This window comes from Benincasa hispida, chromosome 2 (assembly GCF_009727055.1).
Source record: "Benincasa hispida cultivar B227 chromosome 2, ASM972705v1, whole genome shotgun sequence".
Taxonomy (NCBI): domain Eukaryota; kingdom Viridiplantae; phylum Streptophyta; class Magnoliopsida; order Cucurbitales; family Cucurbitaceae; genus Benincasa; species Benincasa hispida.
The window spans coordinates 57,053,938-57,075,906 of NC_052350.1; the positions used below are offsets into that span (position 1 = coordinate 57,053,938).

At 33.6% G+C, this 21,969-nt stretch overlaps 1 protein-coding gene and 1 long non-coding RNA gene across 2 annotated transcripts; both read left to right on the forward strand.

The window, feature by feature from the left end:
• The first annotated feature begins 2,287 nt into the window (after nt 1-2,287).
• On the forward strand, nt 2,288-2,866 carry LOC120070897. Its single transcript, XR_005480061.1, has 3 exons — nt 2,288-2,498; nt 2,573-2,659; nt 2,747-2,866. It is a non-coding gene; the product is annotated as an uncharacterized LOC120070897 (long non-coding RNA).
• Nucleotides 2,867-14,194: 11,328 nt separating this feature from the next.
• Nucleotides 14,195-15,270, forward strand: LOC120072174 (secreted RxLR effector protein 161-like). Its single transcript, XM_039024583.1, has 3 exons — nt 14,195-14,274; nt 14,815-14,965; nt 15,013-15,270. The coding sequence occupies exons 1-3, from the start codon at nt 14,195-14,197 to the stop codon at nt 15,268-15,270; spliced, it is 489 nt and encodes a 162-aa protein (XP_038880511.1).
• Nucleotides 15,271-21,969: the final 6,699 nt, after the last annotated feature.

Genomic DNA, 21,969 nt, shown 5'->3' on the forward strand with positions numbered 1-21,969 from the left:
TTCCAGCTGATGTGCAACACGTGGATAGATCCACTTACTTCTGCCTGATGAAAGTGATACCACTCTGCTCTGATGGGAAAAGAATTTTGCAAACAATTATTTTTCTTTCTTTCTCTCGTTCTCTCCTCTGTTTGCAGAAAACTCTTTCTAACCCTTTTTCTTTCTGATTGTTTGCGTGAGTTTGCTGTGTGAATGAAGAAGAAGAAAAAGAACATGCAATATGATAAAGAGAAAGAAGAGAAGAAGATCTGCACAGAGATATACGTGGTTCGGCAATACAGTACCTACATCCACGGGAAGGAGAAAAACCTTTATTTCAAGAGCTAAGTCACACTTTTCTTTACAGATCTGGTAGCTTTCTTGTAAGCTTATGAAAGATTGTACTACAAATTGTAAATGATGCATATTTAAACTTTCTTATATATCAATACGTGAATGTTTTTATTCTTTAGGCACAATATAATATTGATGAAGAATGACAGAAAAAATATTTATTTCAAAATATGGGTGAGATGTGGAGAGAAAATAAATCTTGCCTAGTGAGTAAAATTGGACAAACTTCAAATGAGGATGAACTAAATAAACTGAAGCCAGAAAATATTTCTTCAATATATGATTGGAATGACTTTATCAAAGACAAAACAAGTGCAAAATTTAGGGTATGTGATATAATTATTGAGTATATTTATTTATTTGATTCAAGGTATGAAAACAGGTTTAGTCTTTATACCTTTGTTGAATACTTTGTTTGAGTATGATTTTAGGCAAAAAGCAAGAAATTTAAGGAGATGGAAAAAAAAAAAAGCAACTTCTACACACGTGTAGTCGTGGAGGCTATGCTCGACTAGCCAAAGATTTGGTATAAATTTACTTAATACTAATAGCATTATTAGAATTAGCACTAGAGATATTATATAACTAAATATTTTATGTAGAAAAAATCTTCTTCTTCAACTCCAATTACCTGAGTAGATGTTTGGACAAAGGCACATGTGAAGAAAGATGGAAAACCCATTAACTCGTAAGTGGGCAAAACTCTGGTTAGATTATTTTTTGTATTTATTATTATTATTTTTTTTTATAGTTCTTGAGTTGTATAAATCTCTATTGTGGGCTTGCTGGTATTTGCTGGAGATTGAGTTATACGTGTAGTTTGTTTTAATCTTAGCACTTGTTGTGAATTTACATTGGTCATAAGGCATCATTCCCCTCACCCTCCTTTCTTAAATATATATATTTTTTTATATGTTCAATACTTTATTGGGTTGGTTTTATTTAAGTGATATGTCGCGGGCTTGTTGGCATTTGAATAGTGATTTAGTTGAAGTAAGAGCTTCTAAATGTTATGAATTTGTGTTAGTTATAAGGCAAAAAAACAATTGCTGATCTCTTGTTAGGTTGTTGGCATTTGAGTAGTGATTTAATTGAAGTAGGAGTTTTTAAATGTTGTGAATTCACATCGGTCATAAGGCATCCCCCTCCCTTATCCCTTCTCTCTCTTAAATGATCTTTTTTTTTAATGCTCAATATTTTATTGGGTTGATTTTATTTAAGTGATCTTTTGTTGGCTTGTTGACATTTGAGTAGTAATTTAGTTTAAGTAGAAGTTTGTAAATGTTGTGAATTCACATAGGTCATAAGGCATCCCCCTCCCCCCTCTCTTAAATGTTTTTTTTTTTTTTTATATGTAATGCTTTATTGGGTTGATTTTATTTAAGTGATATCTTGTTGGTTGGTTTTATTTAAGTGATCTCTTGTTGGCTTGTTGGCATTTGAATAGTGATTTATTTGAAATAGGAGTTTCTAAATGTCATGAATTCACATTGGTCAAAAGGCATCCCCCCTTCTCTCTTAAAGGATATATATATTCTATGTTCAATACTTTATTGCTTTGGTTTATTTAAGTGATCTCTTGTTGATATATTGGCATTTTAGTGGTGATTTAGTTCAAGTAGGAGTTTTTAAATGTTGTGAATTCACATTGGTCATAAGGCATTCCTCTCCACCCTTCTCCTATCTCTCTTAAATGATTTTTTTTAATTATTTTTATGTTTAATGCTTTATTGGGTTGGTTTTATTTAAGTGATCTTTTTTGGCTTGTTGACATTTGAGTAGTGATTTAGTTGAAGTAAGGGTTTCTAAATGTTGTGAATTTGTGTTGGTTATAAGCCACCCTCCCCCTTCCCACCCTCCCCAAAATGACTTATTGGCTTATTGGCATTTGAATGATTTTATGCATTCTTTTTTGTTAGAAGCGTATTGAAAAAAATCGTATGGGAACGTCTTGTACGAGTAGTATAATTGACGATGCAATTACTAGAGTTTTCGGTCTCGATCATAGCCATGTACGAGGATTAGAGTTTGGTTTGACTAGATCAAAGTTGTCAACATCAACTCAAAAAGATAAGACTATTGCATCTCTTGAAAGAAAATGCAACAACCTAACATCAGATGTAGATGAACTAAAAAGAGTGATAGCTTCCTTAATAAAAGACAAGGTAAATTTGTCCTGACTCTCCTTATCTATTTAAATTGTGTTTTATATAACTTTTTGAATATGTTGTTTCTATAGGAAAAATTGAGCGAAAGAAATTCTAATAATGCTGTTAGAGTATCAACATCGGCAGATATTCCAACTCCAATCCTAAATTCCCCACCGGTAAATTGATTTATAACTTTTTCTATTCATTTACTATTCAAAATATTATTGTTTGAACATTTTCTAACCATATTATTGGTGAAAAAGAGTGTTACTACCAACACTCCTTATAAGTGTTTGTTGCTAGATTGGGTCGGTTCAGGAGAAGTTGTTGTTGAAGATAGATGGTCTTTCAATGATCCATCAATCCTTGTCCATCATATACCTTTTGGCCCGAATTCAGTTTTTGTGTGGGTTGTTATGGTAAAAATATCAAATTCCTTCTTATGGAGACCTACATCTAACATTGTTATTATTGACGATGCTGTGGACATTACTGTTGCATGGCCAATGGATAAAGTCAAACTATGTAAGAAAATTTATTAGGACTTTGTGAATTAAGTATTTATTTAGTTCATTAGCTAATCAACTGTTAGAGTTAGATCATGATGATTTATGAAAGCTATTTTGTTTTATTTTTTGTTAGGTAATTGATATGAGGACAAACATCGGAGCTACATATTTTTTGTGGGAGAATTTTTGTATCGCTATAATCTAAACATCTCTGATTGTATCAACCTTTTGGGATTATATATGTAGTCATTTTATTTGGATTAAGATTTACAACTTGTTTTATTAGGTAAGAACTTTGTTGGAATATACTTTTGATGACTATATCAAACCTTTTAGATGGTTATAGTGTTTTATTTCTTTTGTGTGCTATAAATTTGAAGATTTTTGTTATAATTATGATTGTAGATTTAGATGAAATGTGAATTACATATTTCTTCATCTAGACAATAATATGGTCAAACGAATTTTATAAATATATGCCTATAATTAATTCTACAATAATATTTGCGAAACAAATTGTAAAATCTAAAAAAATGTTACTAACAAGGGATATTAAAGACCAATTATAGCATTGCTTTTAGTACTGCAAAATGCTATAGAATGTTCATTAACATTAAAATTCATGCTTGAAGATGGGGTAGTTATAGCTTTGTTTTTCCATTACGATGAAAAAATACTAATAAAAATAAGGGACTTTCAATAGTGTGTCTAAAATCGCTATAAAACGTCTTTTATAACATTTTTTTTATTGGTATGAAAATTTTGATGATATTTTTTTTTCAATAAAGGAAATGTTTCCATAACATTGATTAAAGCTATCATATGTCAACTTTCTAAAGCGATATTAATAGCTGTACAAAAACACTATGGAAAGTCGAAGATTTTTAATAACATTGACTACAACAACATTTATAAAACGTTATGAAAACTCTTTTATGGCATTCTTACAATGTTATTAAAACACTGTCGAAACATTTTTTATAGCGTTTTTATAGCATTCGGAAAGCGCTATCAAAACATTTCAATAACATTTTTTTCAGCGTTGAACAAGTGCTATTGAAATGTTTTGATGGCGTTTTTCTAATGCTATAAAAAATGATATAAAACATTTCAATAACGATTTTTTTACGCTATAAAAGTTTTTACAGCATCAAATATGCGCTTTCAAAACACACTTTTTATGCGTGTTTTATAGCATTGAAAAAATGCTATGAAAAGTCGTGGACTTTCAATAATATGAGCTACGACAGCATTTCAAAAACACTATGGAAAGTCTACGATAACGTTTTTTTATGCTATTGTTAGTGATATTTCTTGTAGTGATCTAACTCCTTAAGTACCACTTATCCTTCTTATGAACAATAAGTCATAGTCTAACTATGACCAAACCCCTCTCAAGCCAAGAGAGGGTGTGACGCTACATTGTTCAAGCCCTAGAATCAGCCCTTAATGGATAAATTTCTCTACTTACTCTAACTATAGAGAATGAGTGAATTCCTTATCGTGTAGTTGTGTTCCTAGCTCCCCAATCAGGTGAATCCCTAAAATGGTAGGCATATTAAGTCAACAGTACTGGCCACTCTCACCCATTTAGATCAAATTACCGTCTTCATAGACAGGAGTTTACAACTCACTCAGAATTCAGGTCGAGTCACCTATGGTTATCCTGGTGAAAGTCTCTTCTATCAATAATGTTATATAGTGAGACTATTCATTTCTTGGTCAGATTTTATACAAACTCTTTTATAGAATACTCTCACTCACATGTCTCTACATGAATGATCGGGATTAGATCATTTATAGCACTTTATAATAATTGTAAAAACTACAAAGCGAGTCGTGTTCGTAGTGTCACCAGGATAAGGTACCCAGACTTATCCATCTATTACAGACCGTTTAGGTTGTCACTTAAATAAAATTTGTCTGTATGTCTCCACATACATGTTTAAGTTATAGAAAATAACATTGGATCTTAATTGATTGGTTTTATGGGTTAATGCTACTAAATGTCAAATAAAATGCCTCATATTTTATTAGATAAATAAATTGTTTATACATTGCAATTACAAACTACAAGACCCATGGGATCTAGGGCATCAACCCCAACAAAAGTATATTGTAGGGTTGTTGATTATATAAATAATAGTATTTTGTCTACATTAAATGCAATATTTATACGAAAATTTGTAAAATGTATTTTTATTTAATTGAATTTACATATCAAATAAATGTTAATAATATTTGGAAAAGTATATATGTAGTTGAATAGTATGCAACTCATAATAGAAAAAGAACCATAAAATAGATATTTTTTCAAAACATTTTATGACAAGGAATAGTGAAAAATTAAGATTCGCTCTCTGATGATCCTCCAAATTTAGAGGAATTGAAAGTGAAATTGTTGAAGAAATGGGGTGGCCATCGACTGCTAAGATGATGTGAGGGATTCAATTAAAAAAAAATTCATGACAGAGTTAAAATACTGAGCAAAATAGGAAGAAGAAAAAGAAGAGATGGTGAAGAAACTCATGGAGAAAAATTAGGAATCAAAAGCTTTGATGTCTCTTTGATTTATCATTTTATTTAACTATATTTATGCAAGAAATGCAATGAGTTAATTGTTGTTTATTACCCAAGGAAAAAAGAAAAGAAAGAAAGAAAAACTTTAAAAATTAAAGAAAAAATTACAATCCGTATTTTATTCAAACACAAAGATAGGTAGAATTATTGAATAAAAAAATTTCATCATAAAAGTAGATTATTTAAGCCCCGTTTGGTTACAATTTGGGCCCCATCTGGTAAACCATTTAATCTTTTGTTTTTTTTTTTTTTTCTTTTTTTTTATTATTTTTTTTTTTTAATCAATGGTTTAAAAAACAAACAAAAATTTGGAAACTAAAAAAGTAGTTCCCATTTGGTAACCATTTTGTTTTTTATTTCTAGTTTTTAAAATTAAGCCTATAGATACTATTTCCACTTTCAAAATTCTTTCTTTGTTATCTATTTTTACCAATGGTTTAAAAAACCAAGCCAAATTTGGAGAACTAAAAAAAATATCTTTTGAAAAGGCGTTTTTGTTTTTTAAATTTGACTAAGAATTCAACCATTGTACTTAAGAAAGATGCAAATCATTGTAAGAAATATGGATGAAATAGTCTTAATTTTCAAAAATAAAAAATAAAAAACCAAATGGTCACCAAACAAGGCAGTAACTTTAAAAATTTTGTTTTTATTTTTAGAATTTGGCTAAGAATTCAACTATTGTACTTAAGAAAGATGCAAATCACCGTAAGAAATGTAGATGAAATAGACTTAACTTTAAAAAACAAAAACAAAAAAACCAAATGGTTACCAAACGGGGTTGTTGAAATGCTTTGAATCTGTTTGTTGGCGCTCGAACAACCAAGTATGAGGATCTTGATGTAATTTTTGAAAACGTTCTCTCAAATAATATTGTTCCCCTCTGCCCGTGGACGTAGCTAACACACTGTTAGTGAACCACGTATATCTGTGTGTCGATCTTCTCTATCTTTACATTTCTTTTTTGTGTTCTTTAATTTTTGTTTTCGTAACAAACTGGTATCAGAGCCTTGTTAGGGATTTTTCGAAATTTCGCATTTGTTTAACAATTGAAGATGTTTTGCGTGAACGTAAAGATCAACAATTTTACCAGGAGGAATAGTTTTGGTTTATGGCAGATCAAGATGCGATCCCTGCTAAAGCAGTGGAGTTGTGGGCACCGCTGACGGGTAAGTCAAAGAAGGCTATCGTGGATGACGAAGAGTGGCAGACTCTTGAGGAGAAGACTCATTCAACGATCATGCTATGTTTGGCTGATGATGTCATCATCGAGGTCGCAGATAAGAAACTGCCCCTGGTCTTTGTTTGAAGTTGGAAAGTCTTTACATGACCAAATCTTTAACCAAGAAGTTGTTTCTGAAGAAACGTCTGTATCATCTACGTATGCAGGAAGGTACGTCTCTTTGAGACCATCTTGATCAATTATATAAAATTATATTAGATCTACGTAATGTAGAGGTTAAGGTTGATGATGAGGATTTTGCCCTAATTCTGTTGATATTTTTGCCACTATCGTATAAGACTTTCGTTGACTCGTGTATTGGAGGGAAAGAAACTCTGAACTTAAAAGATACAAAGTCCACGTTGCTTATGAGAGAGGGTCGTCAGAATGTAAGAAGTTCAGTTACAGAAAATCAGGCATCTTGGTTAGCTGCTACAGGGAGTAAGGGACATAGGAATTCTAGTAAGTAGAAATCGAATCAGAATAAAAGGTTTTCGAAGTCAAAGGGTTCTAGGTCAGATGATATTTGTAACTACTGTAAAGAAAAGGGGCATTGGAAAACCGAATGTCCTAAGATAAAAAGGAATCAGGAAACGAAGGAAAAGAGTGACAAAAGGGAATCATCTACCTCTGTTGCACAAGTTGAGATTGATTCTGAAGAAGTCGAGATCAATTCTGAAGGAGATCTAGCTTTAGTTGTGACTGAACATTCACATTCTGATGATGTGTGAGTTCTTGATTCTGGGGCATCTTATCATATGTGCTCAAATAGAGAGTGGTTCTCAACCTATCAGCAAATAGATGGAGAGAATGTTAGCATGGCTAATGGTGTGTGTGCAAGATAGTTGGAATCGGCTCAGTCAAGATACGAATACATAATGGTGCCTTTTACACTTTAAAAGAGGTTAGGCATGTTCCACTAATGAAGAAGAGTTTGATATCCTTTAGTGTACTCGATAGCAAGGGTTACAGTTTTGAAGGTAAAGGTAGAGCAATGTATGTCTATAAGGATTCTGAGGTAGTTCTAAAAGGCATAAAGCGTGGAACACTGTATTTTCTATTAGTTTCCACAATAACAGGTTATGTTGTTGTTGCATCGTTGGTCATTCACAAGGATGATATGACTAAGTTATGGCATATGAGACTTGGTCATATAAGTGAAAAAGGGATGCAAATTCTATCAAAAAGAAATCTTCTTTGTAGGTATAAGGTGCAGGATTTTGAATTTTGTGAATATTGTGTATTTGGGAAGCTTCATCGAAGCAAGTTTCCAAGAGGTGTTCATCGTACAAAAGAGACACTTGATTATATTTATTCAGACTGTTAGAAATCTTCCAAAGTTGAATCTATTGGAGACAGTAGGTATTTTTTGTCTATAATTGATGATTACTCAAGAATGACTTGGGTTTTATGATGAAACATAAAAGTGAAGCCTTCAAGAATTTCAAGCAGTGGAAGATATTGATTGAAAATCAAATTGGGAAGAAGATCAAAAGGTTGCGAACTGATAATGGTCTGGAATTCTGTGGATTTGAATTTAATGAGTTCTGTAAAGCTGAGGGGATTGTTCGCCATCACACTATTAGGAATACTCCACAGCAAAATGGGGTTGCAGAATGCATGAATCAGACGTTGTTGGAGAGAGCAAGATACATGCTCTCTAATGCAGGGTTGGCTAGAAGGTTTTGGGCAGAAGCAGTAAATACATCATGTTATCTGATCAATCATGGACCTCACACAGCTATTGATTGTAAAACACCTTGCGAGGTGTGGTATGGTAAGCCTATAGATTATTCTTTATTAAAAGCTTTTGGTTGTACTGTCTACTATCATGTTAATGAGGGTAAATTAGAACCGAGACCTAAAAAGGGTATATTTGTGGGTTTTGGGGATAGAGTTAAGGGATATAGAGTCTGGTCACCTTCTGAGAATAGAGTCATACTTAGTAGGACTGTGATATTTGATGAAAATTCCATGCTTAACTCAACTGTAAAGTCTTTTGTGACGTCTACTGATGTGAGAGAAAGTAATAGTGCTGATAAACAGGTGAAGATGCAACTCACTTCAGCTGTGAATGAATTACAACATCAAGGTGGAGAAGATCAACACGTTACTACAGAAACTAATGTGCAACCAGAAATTAATGTGCCTAGAACGTCAGAAGTTACTTTGCCTGAGAATTCTAGATCACAAGTAGATCAATCGAGCATAGCTCGTGATAGAGCTAGAAGAGTTGATGTTGGACCTCCTGTGAGGTATGGTTTTGAAGATATGTTTACTTTTGTGTTACAAGTTGCTGAAGAGGTAGATCCTCATGAGCCATCCACCTATAAAGAAGCTGTGTCATGTGGTGAGTCTGCTAAATGGCTTGCTGCTATGGGGGATGAGATGGAATCTCTTGAGAAAAATTAGACTTGGGAATTAGTTAAACAACCTAAGGAGAGAGAAATTGTCACTCGTAAATGGGTCTTCAAGAAAAATGAGGGAATATTACCTTCAGAGGGCATTAAATATAAAGCTCGAGTTGTTGCTAGAGAATTCACACAAAGGGAATGAGTTGATTATAATGAGATCTTCTCACGAGTATTCAGACATACTTTTATCAGAGTGAAACTAGCTATAGTAGCACATCAGAATTTGGAACTTGAACAATTAGATGTGAAGATAACTTTCTTACATGGAAATTTGGAGGAAGAGATTTATCTGACCCAACCAGATGGGTTCTAGTGTCCAGGTAAAAAAGATTATGTTTGCAAGTTGAAAAAATCTTTGTATGGGTTAAAACAGTCTCCAAGACAGTGGTATAAACAATTTGACAGCTATATGATTGGACTTGGCTATAACAAAAGTCCGTATGATTATTGTGTATATATAAAAAAAAGTTGATGATGGTTCGATGATTTATCTACTTTTGTATGTAGATGATATGCTCATAGCTGCAAAGTCCAAGTTTGATATTCTGAAATTGAAGAATCTTCTCAGTGCTGAGTTTGATATGAAGGATTTAGGTGCTGCTCTGAAAATTCTGGGTATGGAGATTTATAGCGATAGAGACAAGAATAAGCTCTTGTTGAAAGGAAGGAAAAATTTAATTAGGGACGGATGGGGTTGACAAGAAATCATGTGTTAGACATGGCTTATGCGTTTGCGCTTATGCGTCTGAGGTCATGCATCGTAATGAAAATGCGTTAATCTAGTTTGCAATGACCAGGCATTCCTATCACAAGTTTTCTTGTGCTCGCACCAAGTATAACATGAACGAGTTTCTCGGGTAATCCAAGGTCAAACACAGGGACTTGTCACTCAATAATGCTTGTGAAGAAATGTGTTTGAGGCGATGAAAAGAAAAATAAAAAGAAGCTTAATGGATTTACACACTACTTCTACTCCTAACTAAACAGATTGAGCAAATAAGACTTGCGATGAGAATAGGTAGATACATAACAACCATTAACGCATAGTAATGTTTATTATTTTAAATCGCCCGAGTAATCCCAGCTCGTCACACTAGTGCATCGCACACCTCTCGGTGGTCAGCCACATGACTATATCTCTATAGTGCATGGTTGCATTGATCATAAGATTGTGTCTATCTCTAGGAACAATGCATACCTTACTTTAGTCTGTTCCATCTCTTACCTTCTCAGGCAGTTAGACGCAGTTATTTAACTTATAGACAAGCATTGCAACGTCCCATAGACAAGCGTTGTTACAGCCTTTCACCAAGCAAAGAGGATTAACTCACTATACTTGCACAACGCACACCTCTCGGTGGGTTGCTACATGCGTTCTATCTCTAGGCTACACGATTAAGTATGTGATCGCCTTCGATAAATAAATGTTGAAGATAAACAATGATAGAGATAAAGATGATGAAGACGACGCAATGAAGGAATCAAGAATTGCATTGATCATAAAATGTCTTAACATCTTAAGCTAAAATGTAATGCAATATAGAGGTTAGAAGAGAAATGGAGGACTCTGCGTCAAGGCTTCCAGTGGTGCCATGGATGAATGGTGGAGATGTCTCTCTCGAGCTCTATCTCCAACGAAAGCTCCGGTTGTCACTCGATCTAGTTTGTGGAGGTGAAGAATTCTCACTGAAAATCTTGTTCAAGCTCTCATCTATGATTGCAAACCTCTGCCTTGAGGCAGAAATTCGAATGTTTTAGAATGAAGGTCCAAAAGGCTATTTATAGAGTTTAAACGTTGACAACTATCATGATTGCGTTATGGCTCATTACTGCTTTTGTCGTGGTATGGGCAATGTCACATCGTCTTATCCTGTTGACACTCCCAAGGTATGTGTCCGAGCTTGATTCAACTAAGTATCAATGCGTTCTATCCATCTTGCGATCGTCTTTCTACTATGGTTGTCACTTCATGGCCGCAATTCCCAATTGATCACCGCAACTTTCATGCAATGGGCGCATTTGATCACTGCAACGTCCATGCGATGGACATATGCGATCCAACTTTCAGCGCATGCGTTTGTCTTTGCGATCGCGTGGCTTCAGCTCATGCGTTTGTCTGCGATTGCTTATTTCAAACGCATGCGTTTGATTCCTGTGATAGCTACAAAAATAGACACTTTGGCATGGAGTAGCGCATAATATTGGGGTCAGTGAGAATTTAGGTGCTAATCAACGCAAAACTCATTTTTTTTCGCAAATTCTAGGTATTATCACCGCATTTCCTACTTATTAGCCCTCATGATTCTAAATAAAAGGCTTATAATAATTGGCATTTCTGCAAGTTATCACACCCCCAAACTTAGAATGATGCTTGTCCTCAAGCATGCGTTATACTCAAGAAATTCTTAACTCACCTTTCGGCGTCTCTTTGTGATGACCAACTTCTCAGAGTATAATTTACTCGTGCCTCTAACTATGGACGCAATGCTCTCCTCCACTTCGGTTGCTTTTCTAAAGAAATCTTTTCTAATTTAAATTCGATAAGTTTTTGCTCAAAACTTTTTATTCATTCACCGCAACTTTGTTTCAGCTCTTGAGAATGCATTCATTCAAAACAATTCAAGATTATGCGATTACTTATTCAAATGTGGCATTGAACCTGGTTATGCTCTTCGTTTTGGCTTACCCCCACGTGTGTCATGCAGGCATCCAACTTCAGTTGTGTTCATATTCAACTTAACTCATGTCTTGCTTAATTTTGGCTTGCGCCAGACAGAGGAATTGCGCTTATGCGTTGATCCTGGCGATTTACCTTCGTTTTGGCTTGCCCCCACAGGTGTCATATGGACATCCAACTATGGGTAAATGCCTTTCACAACTTAACTCTTATCAATATGGTTTTCCCCATTGCGTTGATAGTGGAGTTGTTATTTTCAATTTTTTTTTAAGGGAATGATCGTAATTAATGAACGTAATTCTCCGAGACCGCTGCCACCCCCAAACTTAAAGGGTGGCAACGTTCTCACTGCAAGCTAAAAACAAACTCAACAGGAATGTGATAACAAATGTTTGAGAAAGGGTTTGCACACAATAAAACTATAGACTTTCACAATTTGAAGAAGCTATTAAAAGTATGGATACCCTTGTGATACTAGTTAGAGGAGGCGGTGAATTATTTGTACCATCATAGATGTATCGCAAAAGACCACAATCAGACAAGGAGAATTCCAAAAGGATAATGCATAAAAGATAACAAGAAAAAAAAAACCTTAAGTAGAAGAACATATGCAACAATATGTTGGAGTTCATGCGATTGAAGCCATGTGTTGAAGGATGTGGAGGATTCTTCCGTTGTAACTGCGCACCGAGGAGAGTTATTATCGCACCTACAAGGAGCAAACACACCACAACCAAGGAAGCAGCCGCATATCCAAAATAACAATAAAAATAATAAACTAAACCAAGAAAGCAACGTAAAGATAGAGTAGAAGACGTCCCTGGAGAAATTGGAGTATTGTCACCGCAAGGAGTCCCCATGTAGGAGATGGATCTCAACTGCTCGGGTCAAGGAGTCGCCCTAACCATTGGAACTTCCAGCAATTGTTGGACGCATGATGGTTGACACTTGTGACCTATAAGCACCTACATTCCAGCTCATGCGACAGATGGCCTTTCTATCTCGGGGTCAATATTTGACTTTCGACGCATCGCCTATACTTTAAATATTGTTTGCAGCTTAGGTTCGCACAATCTACAATACGCTTAAGATTGAAGGGTGCCTGCGAAAACACAAAAACTTCACAAAATATTAGCTGCCAAGTCCCCGACAACGGCGCCAAAAACTTTTGGAAGGAAGGAAAACTTAATTAGGAAGGATGGGATTGTACAGGAAATTATTGTTTGCACCCACTGTGTCTGAGGTCATGCATCGTAATGAAAATGCGTTAATCTAGTATGCAATGACCACGCACATTCCTATCACGATTTTCTTGCGTTCGTGCCAAGTATAACACGAACACAAGTTTCTTGGGTAATCCGAGGCTCGAACACAAGGACTTGTCACTCAATAATGCTTGTGAAGCAATGCGTTTGAGGCGATGAAAAGAAAAATAAAAAGAAGAAGTTTAATGGATTTAAACACTACTCCTACTCCTAACTAAACAGATTGAGCAAGAAAAGACTTGTGATGAGAATAGGTAGATACACAACAACCAATAACGCATAGTAATATTTATTATCTTAAATCGCCCGAGTAATCCCAGCTCGTCACACTAACGCATTGCACACCTCTCAGTGGTTAGCCACATGACTATATCTCTATAGTGCATGGTTGTGTCGATCATAAGATTGTGCCTATCTCTAGGAACAATGCATACTTTGTTTTAGTACGTTCCATCTCTTACCTTCTCAGGTACTTAGACGCGGCTATTTAACTTATAGACAAGTATTGCAACGTCCCATAGACAAGTGTTGCTATAGCCTTTCATCAAACAAAGAGGATTAACTCACTATACTTGCACAACGCACACCTCTTGGTGGGTTGCTACATGCGTCCTATCTCTAGGCTACACGATTAATTATGTGATGGCCTTCGATAAATAAACGCTGAAGATAAACAATGATAGAGATAAAGATGATGAAGACAACGACAATGAAGGAATTAAGATTTGCATTGATCACAAAATGTCTTAACATCTTAAGCTAAAATGTAATGCAATATAGAGGTTAGAAGAGAAATGAAGGACTCTGCGTCAAGGCTGCCGGTGGTGCCATGGATGAATGGTGGAGATGTCTCTCTCGAGCTCTATCTCTGGCGAAAGCTCCGGTCGTCACTCGATTTTGTTTGTGGAGGTGAAGAATTCTCACTGAAAATATTATTCAAGCTCTCATCTGTGATCGCAAACCTCCGCCTTGAGGCAGAAGTTCGAATGTTTTAGAATGAAGGTCCAAAAGGCTATTTATAGAGTTTAAACGCCAACAGCTATCATGATTGATTTATGGCTCACTATTGCTTTTGTCGCGGTATGGGCAATGTCACATCATTTTATCTTATTGACACTTCTAAGGTATGTATCCGAGCTTGATTCAGCTAAAGTATCAACGCATTCTACCCATCTTGCGATCGTCCTTCTATTATGGTTGTCACTCTGTGGCCGCAATTCCTAATTGATCACCGCAACTTTCATGCGATGGGTGCATTCGATCACCGCAACGTCCATGCGATGGACGCATGCGATCCAACTTTCAGCGCATGCATTTGTCTTTGCAATCGCCTGGCTTCAGCACATGCGTTTGTCTTTGCGATCGCCTGGCTTCAATGCATGCGTTTGTCTGCGATTGTTTATTTTAAATGCATGCGTTTGATTCTTGCGATAGCTACAAAAATAGACACTTTGACATGGAGTAACGCATAATATTGGGGTCAGTGAGGATTTAGGTGCTAATCGATGCAAAACTCAATTTTACGGAAATTCTAAATATTATCATCGCATTTTCTACTTATTAGCCCTCATGATTCTAAATAAAAGGCTTATAATAACTGGCATTTCTGCCAGTTATCAGCTCTTCTTGTCACAGAAATGATATATTCAAAAAATATTGTCCAGGTTTGGTATGTTATTAGCTAAGCCTATCGATACTCCTAGTGCTGTAAATGCTCGTTTGTCATCTGTGCTTTCACCACAGTCTGAAGCCGAGAAGGAGTACATGTCTCGAGTTCCTTATACTAGTGCAGTGGGAAGTTTGATGTATGCTATGGTCTGTACTAGGCCTGATCTTGCCCATTCTGTTAGTGTTATCAGCAGGTTCATGGGTCAACCTGGGAAGAAGCATTGCAAGCCATTAAAAGGATTTTTCGTTACCTTAGAGGTACATCTGATGTTGGTCTTGTTTATGGGAATTGCACAGAGTGTTTGGTGACTGGTTATTCTGATTCTGACTATGCTGGAGATGTTGACAGTAGGAGGTCTATGACTGGTTATGTGTTCACTCTGGGTGGTTCTGTTGTTAGTTGGAAGGTAACCTTACAGCCTACAGTTACTTTGTCTACTATTGAAGTATAGTACATGGCCTTGATAGAAGCTGCTAAAGAGGGAATATGGCTGAAGGGGTTAGTTGGTGATCATGGTTTGCATCATGACCAAGCTATTGTATATTGTGATAGTTTGAGTGCAATATGCCTAGCCAAGGATCAAGTTCATCATGAGAGAACTAAGCACATAGATGCAAGATATTACTTTTTATGAGGTGAGCAGAGAGTTAAAGTGATGAAAATTGGTACTGCTGATAACCCTGTTGATATGTTCACCAAACTGGTTCCACAAGGCAAGTTCCAACATTGTTTGGACTTGCTGAATGTTTTGAATTGTTAGAGCAATTACCAATTTAATCTTTATCAAAGCATCGTATTTATAGAGCAATTACCAATTCATGCAAAATTGAGTTGACCAAATTTTGACACTTTAAAATGCACTCAATTTAGTGGGATAAGTGACATTCAGTGGAATCAACACTTTTGCCAAATGATTACTCACTAATTCACTAAAAGTTGGATTTTTCCACTAAAAATCATTCTTAAATCTTTCCACTAAGTGAAGTCGACATTTTGAATTTTGGCTATTTTGAAGTCAACATTTGACTTTTGTCAAATTTTAATTAAATACAATTTTAATTCAAAACTAACTTTTGAATTTTCCACTTTGTGAAGTCGACTTTGACCTTTGACCTTCAAAGCATGGTGAAATCAACATTTGACTTTGATCAACTTTGATTAATTCCATTTAATTCAAATTCAAATAATTAATTTTAAACCAAATTAATATTAAATAATTCATTAAAAAATTTAATTAATTTAATTTAATATTCAATTATTAAATCCAACACTAACCTTGATGAATCCTTATTCATAGTTTTGATATTTAAATTTTATTTAAATATCTCCAATTCTCTCTTTATCATTTAATTCCTAATTGAATGATACTTTGTTAAATGTATCGTATATCTTTAACGCTTATTCTCTAATTCGAATATGAACACTTCATACTCACTCGTCACACTATTCTAAGGTTTAACCTGATATGAGCTAATAGGGGGATCTAATAGACCTACAAATCATGAGCTCCAACGATCCAAGATTAACTGGCTAAATTCGTTTAACCAGATTAACCAACATTCGTTAATTATGGGGACACTCCACTAAAGCCTAGTAGTTGCACGCTCCTCACTGTAGATATATTTCTGTCCACTTGATTTAACTATGATCAATTCGATCCTTCACAGGTTGTTTGTAACAGCTGAGTAAAAATGACCATTTTACCCCTAGAATACATCTTGTTCTTTGAGTCTCCACCAATATATTAATGAACAATTGGTTTATGGTCCTATCAATAGACCAAGTCCCTCTCAGTCATAGAGAGGGTGATGCCCCTTGTTCAAAACTAGGAGTTAATACTTAAGGAAACAAACTATTTGCTAACTATGAAATTGGGTAGGAGTGAATTCAATCTTGCAGAACTATGTCCCCAATTATCTACTCGGTCTTACCCCTAAAATGAGAGGCTTATTGAGCGGTGATGTTGAACCACTTTCACCCATGCAGATTAAAGGATAATCATGAATAAACAGGAGTTTATAGTTAGCTTAGGATTAAGATGGAATTACCTTAGGTCATCGGAATGAAACATTTAGTTTTAATAGTAAACGAGGTTATGAAGAAAAATGATTATTTCATGGTCTGGTCTTATACAAACATCTTTTGCATAAGATGCCCCCACTCGCATGTCTCTATATGAACGATTTAGGATCATATCCTTTGTCTTAAATACAAAGTGGGCCGCATTTATAATGTTTTCAGGATAAGGTACCCAACCCTATCCATATACTTATAGACCGTTTTGACTATATACTCAAACTTGATCCACTTTTGTGTTTTCACATAAAATTCAAGTATTTTGTTATAGTCAGGGGTTCATTAGTTTATTGGATTTAGGCTTTAACAAGTGCAATTTACATATTCACTTTATCAAATATACCTCAATAACATCTTTATTACAAAATAAAATATGTTTAATGTTTACAAACTACGAGTTTTAAGACATATAACGCAACAAAAACTACATTAGATAACCCAGACATATGAACTCAATTCTACACTCCAAATACAGACATATGAACTCAGACCAAATAACTTTGTACCCAAACATAAATATATGAACTCCATAGATATATGAACTTTACGGACATATGAACTCCAGATATTATATCTTAACTTATCGTTCCAAACAGTCCCTTAACATTTTTCAATTATACTATTTTTATTAGTTAATAGTTATAATAAATGATAAACTTTATTGTGAAATTGAGGTGAGAGACAAAACCACCTCAAAGAGATGTTTTTTTTAAATCTCTCTCTCAAATTTTCTTAAAATTTATTTGTAGGAAGTTTGATTTGTATTTTCTTAGATGGCTTAATTCATCTCAAAATTTGTACTAACTCACTAAATATATGTTAGTTTATCATCAATCTTATTTTAACACTATTCATTATTGATTAAAAAGGAAATGACAAACAACATAAATCACCCTTGAAGTAAAGTAGTTGTAAAAATTGCACCCTAAATTTTAATTGAAAAATTAAACCCTTAAACTTTAACCCATGATGTATGGTGATAGTTGTAAGTATACCATCAAACTTTCGATTATAAAGATTAAGCTTTCAAGCTCAATGATATACTTAATACACTAGCAAATAGATTACATCTCAACTAGATACAGTATACATTGTATATAATAATTAATATTTGAAATAAAATATAAGCTAGATGGTATAACAAGACTTATAAATCGAAATAACCCAGAAGTTACAAAAAACTGAAAAGCTTGTGTGGAGATTAAGAAGGTAGTCGAAGCACGATTGAGGACAATTATTCGCTCCATACGGGATGCAAGCAGGCTACAACAATCGCCTTAGGGGTACAATGACTAATTTCGGTATAACTGCAACTTCAAACTACTAGAATATGACAGAACTTTTGGATATTTGATATAAGCTCAACTCAAGATCGAAAGAATGAAATGAGGGAACTCTTCCATTTGTAATGATTTGCTACAAATGATAAAACAAATTGCTATTTTTAGTCTAATAACTTAGTAACTCTCTAAAATAAAAATAAAATCAAATAAATATAAAATTGAAAATATTTTTCAAATTTAGCTCAATTGAGTTGGTATTTGACCAAAATAAAATATAACTAATTCAGATTGAATAAACTACAAATTTACATTTTATATATGTTAAATTTGTACATTAAACATCATCTAATTTGATGATTTCAATCCAATTTGAAGTTTCTAACCATGAATTTAATCTACATAATTAAATCCATCTTTATGTGAATATTAAATAATATTTACTTTGTTTCACAAGATTATAAATATCCAATGCAAACTATGATAAATATAAAATTCAAACCCTCAGCCATTAATGTGAAAATTGAATCCATTTTACTTAATTTCTCTCTCATATTTCTCTTCTCTCTACCTTCAATTTCTCTCTTATATTACTTTTGTCATTTTCAAAGTGTATTTGCTATCAATTTCATCAAATATTTTCAAAATGTAACATTGTCTATGCATAAAATTAAATTTGATTAAAAAGTTGATTAAACTTGCCAAGAAAAATGAAAATATGATTTACGAGATGAATGAAGGAAAATTAAAATAATATACAAATTGTTTTTTTTATAAATATATATATATACAAATTGAATAAAATATACAAAAATAATAAGCAAAAAAATGCGCATCCGGGAAATCGAAGCCCGGTCAGTACCGTGGTTGGGTACTATGATATGCGCTGATATGACAACATGTGGTTATTAAATAAATAAATCCAATATCATTTATAAATAGAAATATAAAATTACGATATTATATTAATTGATCAACCTAATGTGTTGGAAATTTGAACCTTGATCCACTGGTGATAGTAATTTTGAACATAAAAAAACTCTTCTTTGCCAACATATCATTACTAGATTGACAAGTCATATATATTGTGGAAATTTATTTCCCCAATCAAAAAAAAAAAAAAAATTGTTGGAGAAAATGGTATATATAAATCTGAATACAGTAGAAAAGTGATTACATCTCAATTTTTAAAAACAATACACTCAATGTATAATATTCAAACTCAAGTTAGATGGTGTAATAAGATTTGGATATGAAAATAATCAAAAACTTGAAAGAATCTCAAATCCTTTGGAGACTCCAAAATATAGTCGAGACACGCTTCTGGTAAGCGCTATTTTGAAGAGAATTATTCGATCTACACGAGCTACAAGCAGACTACAACGGTCATCTCAGTAGAATAAACGACTAATTCCAATAGAACTGCAACCTCAAACTACTCGGATTTGGCATAACTCTTAAATATTCATTCTCAATTCAACTCAAGAACAAAAGAAAGAAAGAAAGATATAACTCTTCAATTTGGAATGAGATGCTACAAATAAAGAACCAAGTTGTTATTTATAGATTAGAAACTTAGTAACTCTATGAAATACAAAATAAAATCAAATAAACACAAAAATTGAAACATTTGTAAATTTTAACTCAATTAAATTGTTACTTGATAAGAATCAATAACTCATTCAAATTCAAGAAACTATAAATTTAACTTTCATACATGTTAAATTTGTACAAGAAACATCATTTTAGTTTGAAGTTTCAATCTAATTTGAAAATTTCTAAACAATAAATTTATATCTACACGATTAATCCAATTTTATGTTTCAATATTCAATTGTTTCACTATTCTTTCACTATATATATATCCAATTAAATTAAATTAAATTAAATTTATAGGTAAAAACTATAAACGTGTTTGGAATTACTTTGAAAAATATATATTTTTTTTTAAATAAAACCAATTTTTATGAAAATACCAATTGAGTTCTTTGAACTTTAGTTTGTAACAATTTGTATTTGCATTCCTCTTGGAATCATGTCAACTTCTTCATTCGATTAAAAAAAGTATATTTCAAATGTTCAATTATCATATATAAGTACTTGTAGGTAAATAAAATAATAGCTGCCTAATGGACTAAGGCTTAGTTTGAGTTTGCTGTAGTTTTTAAAATAATTATTGGTAGTTGTGCTTTTAGAAAAATCAGATGTGAGAATAAGTAAAATAGTGCTTGATAGAGTCTAATTTTTAATTCGAAAAAATTAGTTACAATGTTTAGTAAATTAGTACTAAATTTGTGTAAAATAGGTATATGAACAAAATAGATTATCATTTGAAGTTTTTTATATTATATTTAATTTATAATTTGGGGATTCTAAAAAATAGAAGGGAAACTATTTACAAAAAAAATAGAAGATTTTTAATCTTTTTTTATAGAGGCTAATAGAGACGGATAGAAGTCTATCAATGTCTATCAGTGATAGAAACTAATAGAAGTCTCTCACTGATAGACGTTGATAGAAGTCTATCATGACCCAACCTTCTAGGACTCAAGCTAGACCGTTACTAAATACATGCACGCATGAAGCTTAAAACGACACATTTTTACGGTGAAATAAATGCTAAATGAATAAGATAAGTTCAAAAGTTCTTTATTAAATTCAAATAATAAAAACAAAAATAGGGTACCCATAAATCATAAATGTTAATAAATAAGTCTGAAAACAATTCTTAATAGTAAGTTTCAAATATCAAAACTGAAAGTTAAGCAAAATATGAAAAGAAATATAAATCTCATGAGCGGAAGCATAAAACTGGTCCCAATGGCTCGATTACGAATTCCGCTTATTATTCGCCAGTGCGTCCCTACTCTTACCTGAAATATAAACATGAGAAAATGTGAGTATAAAATACTCAGTAAGTAACCCCACTACTGGGGTCAGGCTAGACATCTATGTCCTCTAGATGCGTACCTCTGGTGAAACATATAAACTGCTCTAGTCCTCATGGGACACATACATACATGAAAAATTGATTTCTATCCTACTGTAGTTAAGTATGTCCATTACCTCTAGTAAGTCCCGTAGGACCCACAACCTATGGTGAATCCCGAAGAAAACACAATCTCTTTCATACCCATGGTTATGCATACACCTCTTTCGTATACATATTACCCACTTAATGTGTACCTCTTTCGTACACATGGTTATGTATACACCTCTTTCGTATACACATAATCCACTGAATGTGTACCTCTTTCGTACACCTGGTTATGTATACAACTCTTTCGTATACACATAACCCACTGAGTGTGTACCTCTTTTGTATACCTGGTTATGTATATACCTCTTTCGTGTACACATAACCCATTAAGTGTGTACCTCTTTCATACACCTGGTTATGTATACACCTCTTTCATATACATATAACCCATTGAGTGTGTACCTCTTTCGTATACCTAGTTATATATACACCTCTTTCGTATACACATAACCCACTGAATGTGTACCTCTTTCGTACACCTAGTTATGTATACACCTCTTTTGTATACACATAATCCACTGAGTGTGTACCTTTTTCATATACTTGGTTATGTATACACCTCTTTCATATACACATAACCCATTGAGTGTGTACCTCTTTTGTATACCTAGTTATGTATACACCTCTTTCGTATACGCATAACCCACTGAATGTGTACCTCTTTCGTACACATAGTTATGTATACACCTCTTTCATATACACATAATCCACTGAGTGTGTACCTCTTTCGTACACCTCAGATCCTCTCTATGAA

Coding starts and splice junctions, on each gene's coding strand:
- LOC120072174 (XM_039024583.1), top strand. CDS start 14,195: ATGATTGATTTATGGCTCACTATTGCTTTTGTCGCGGTATGGGCAATG. Junction 14,275..14,814: donor ATCTTATTGACACTTCTAAG/GTATGTATCCGA, acceptor AATATTGTCCAG/GTTTGGTATGTTATTAGCTA. Junction 14,966..15,012: donor GAAGTTTGATGTATGCTATG/GTCTGTACTAGG, acceptor TGTTATCAGCAG/GTTCATGGGTCAACCTGGGA.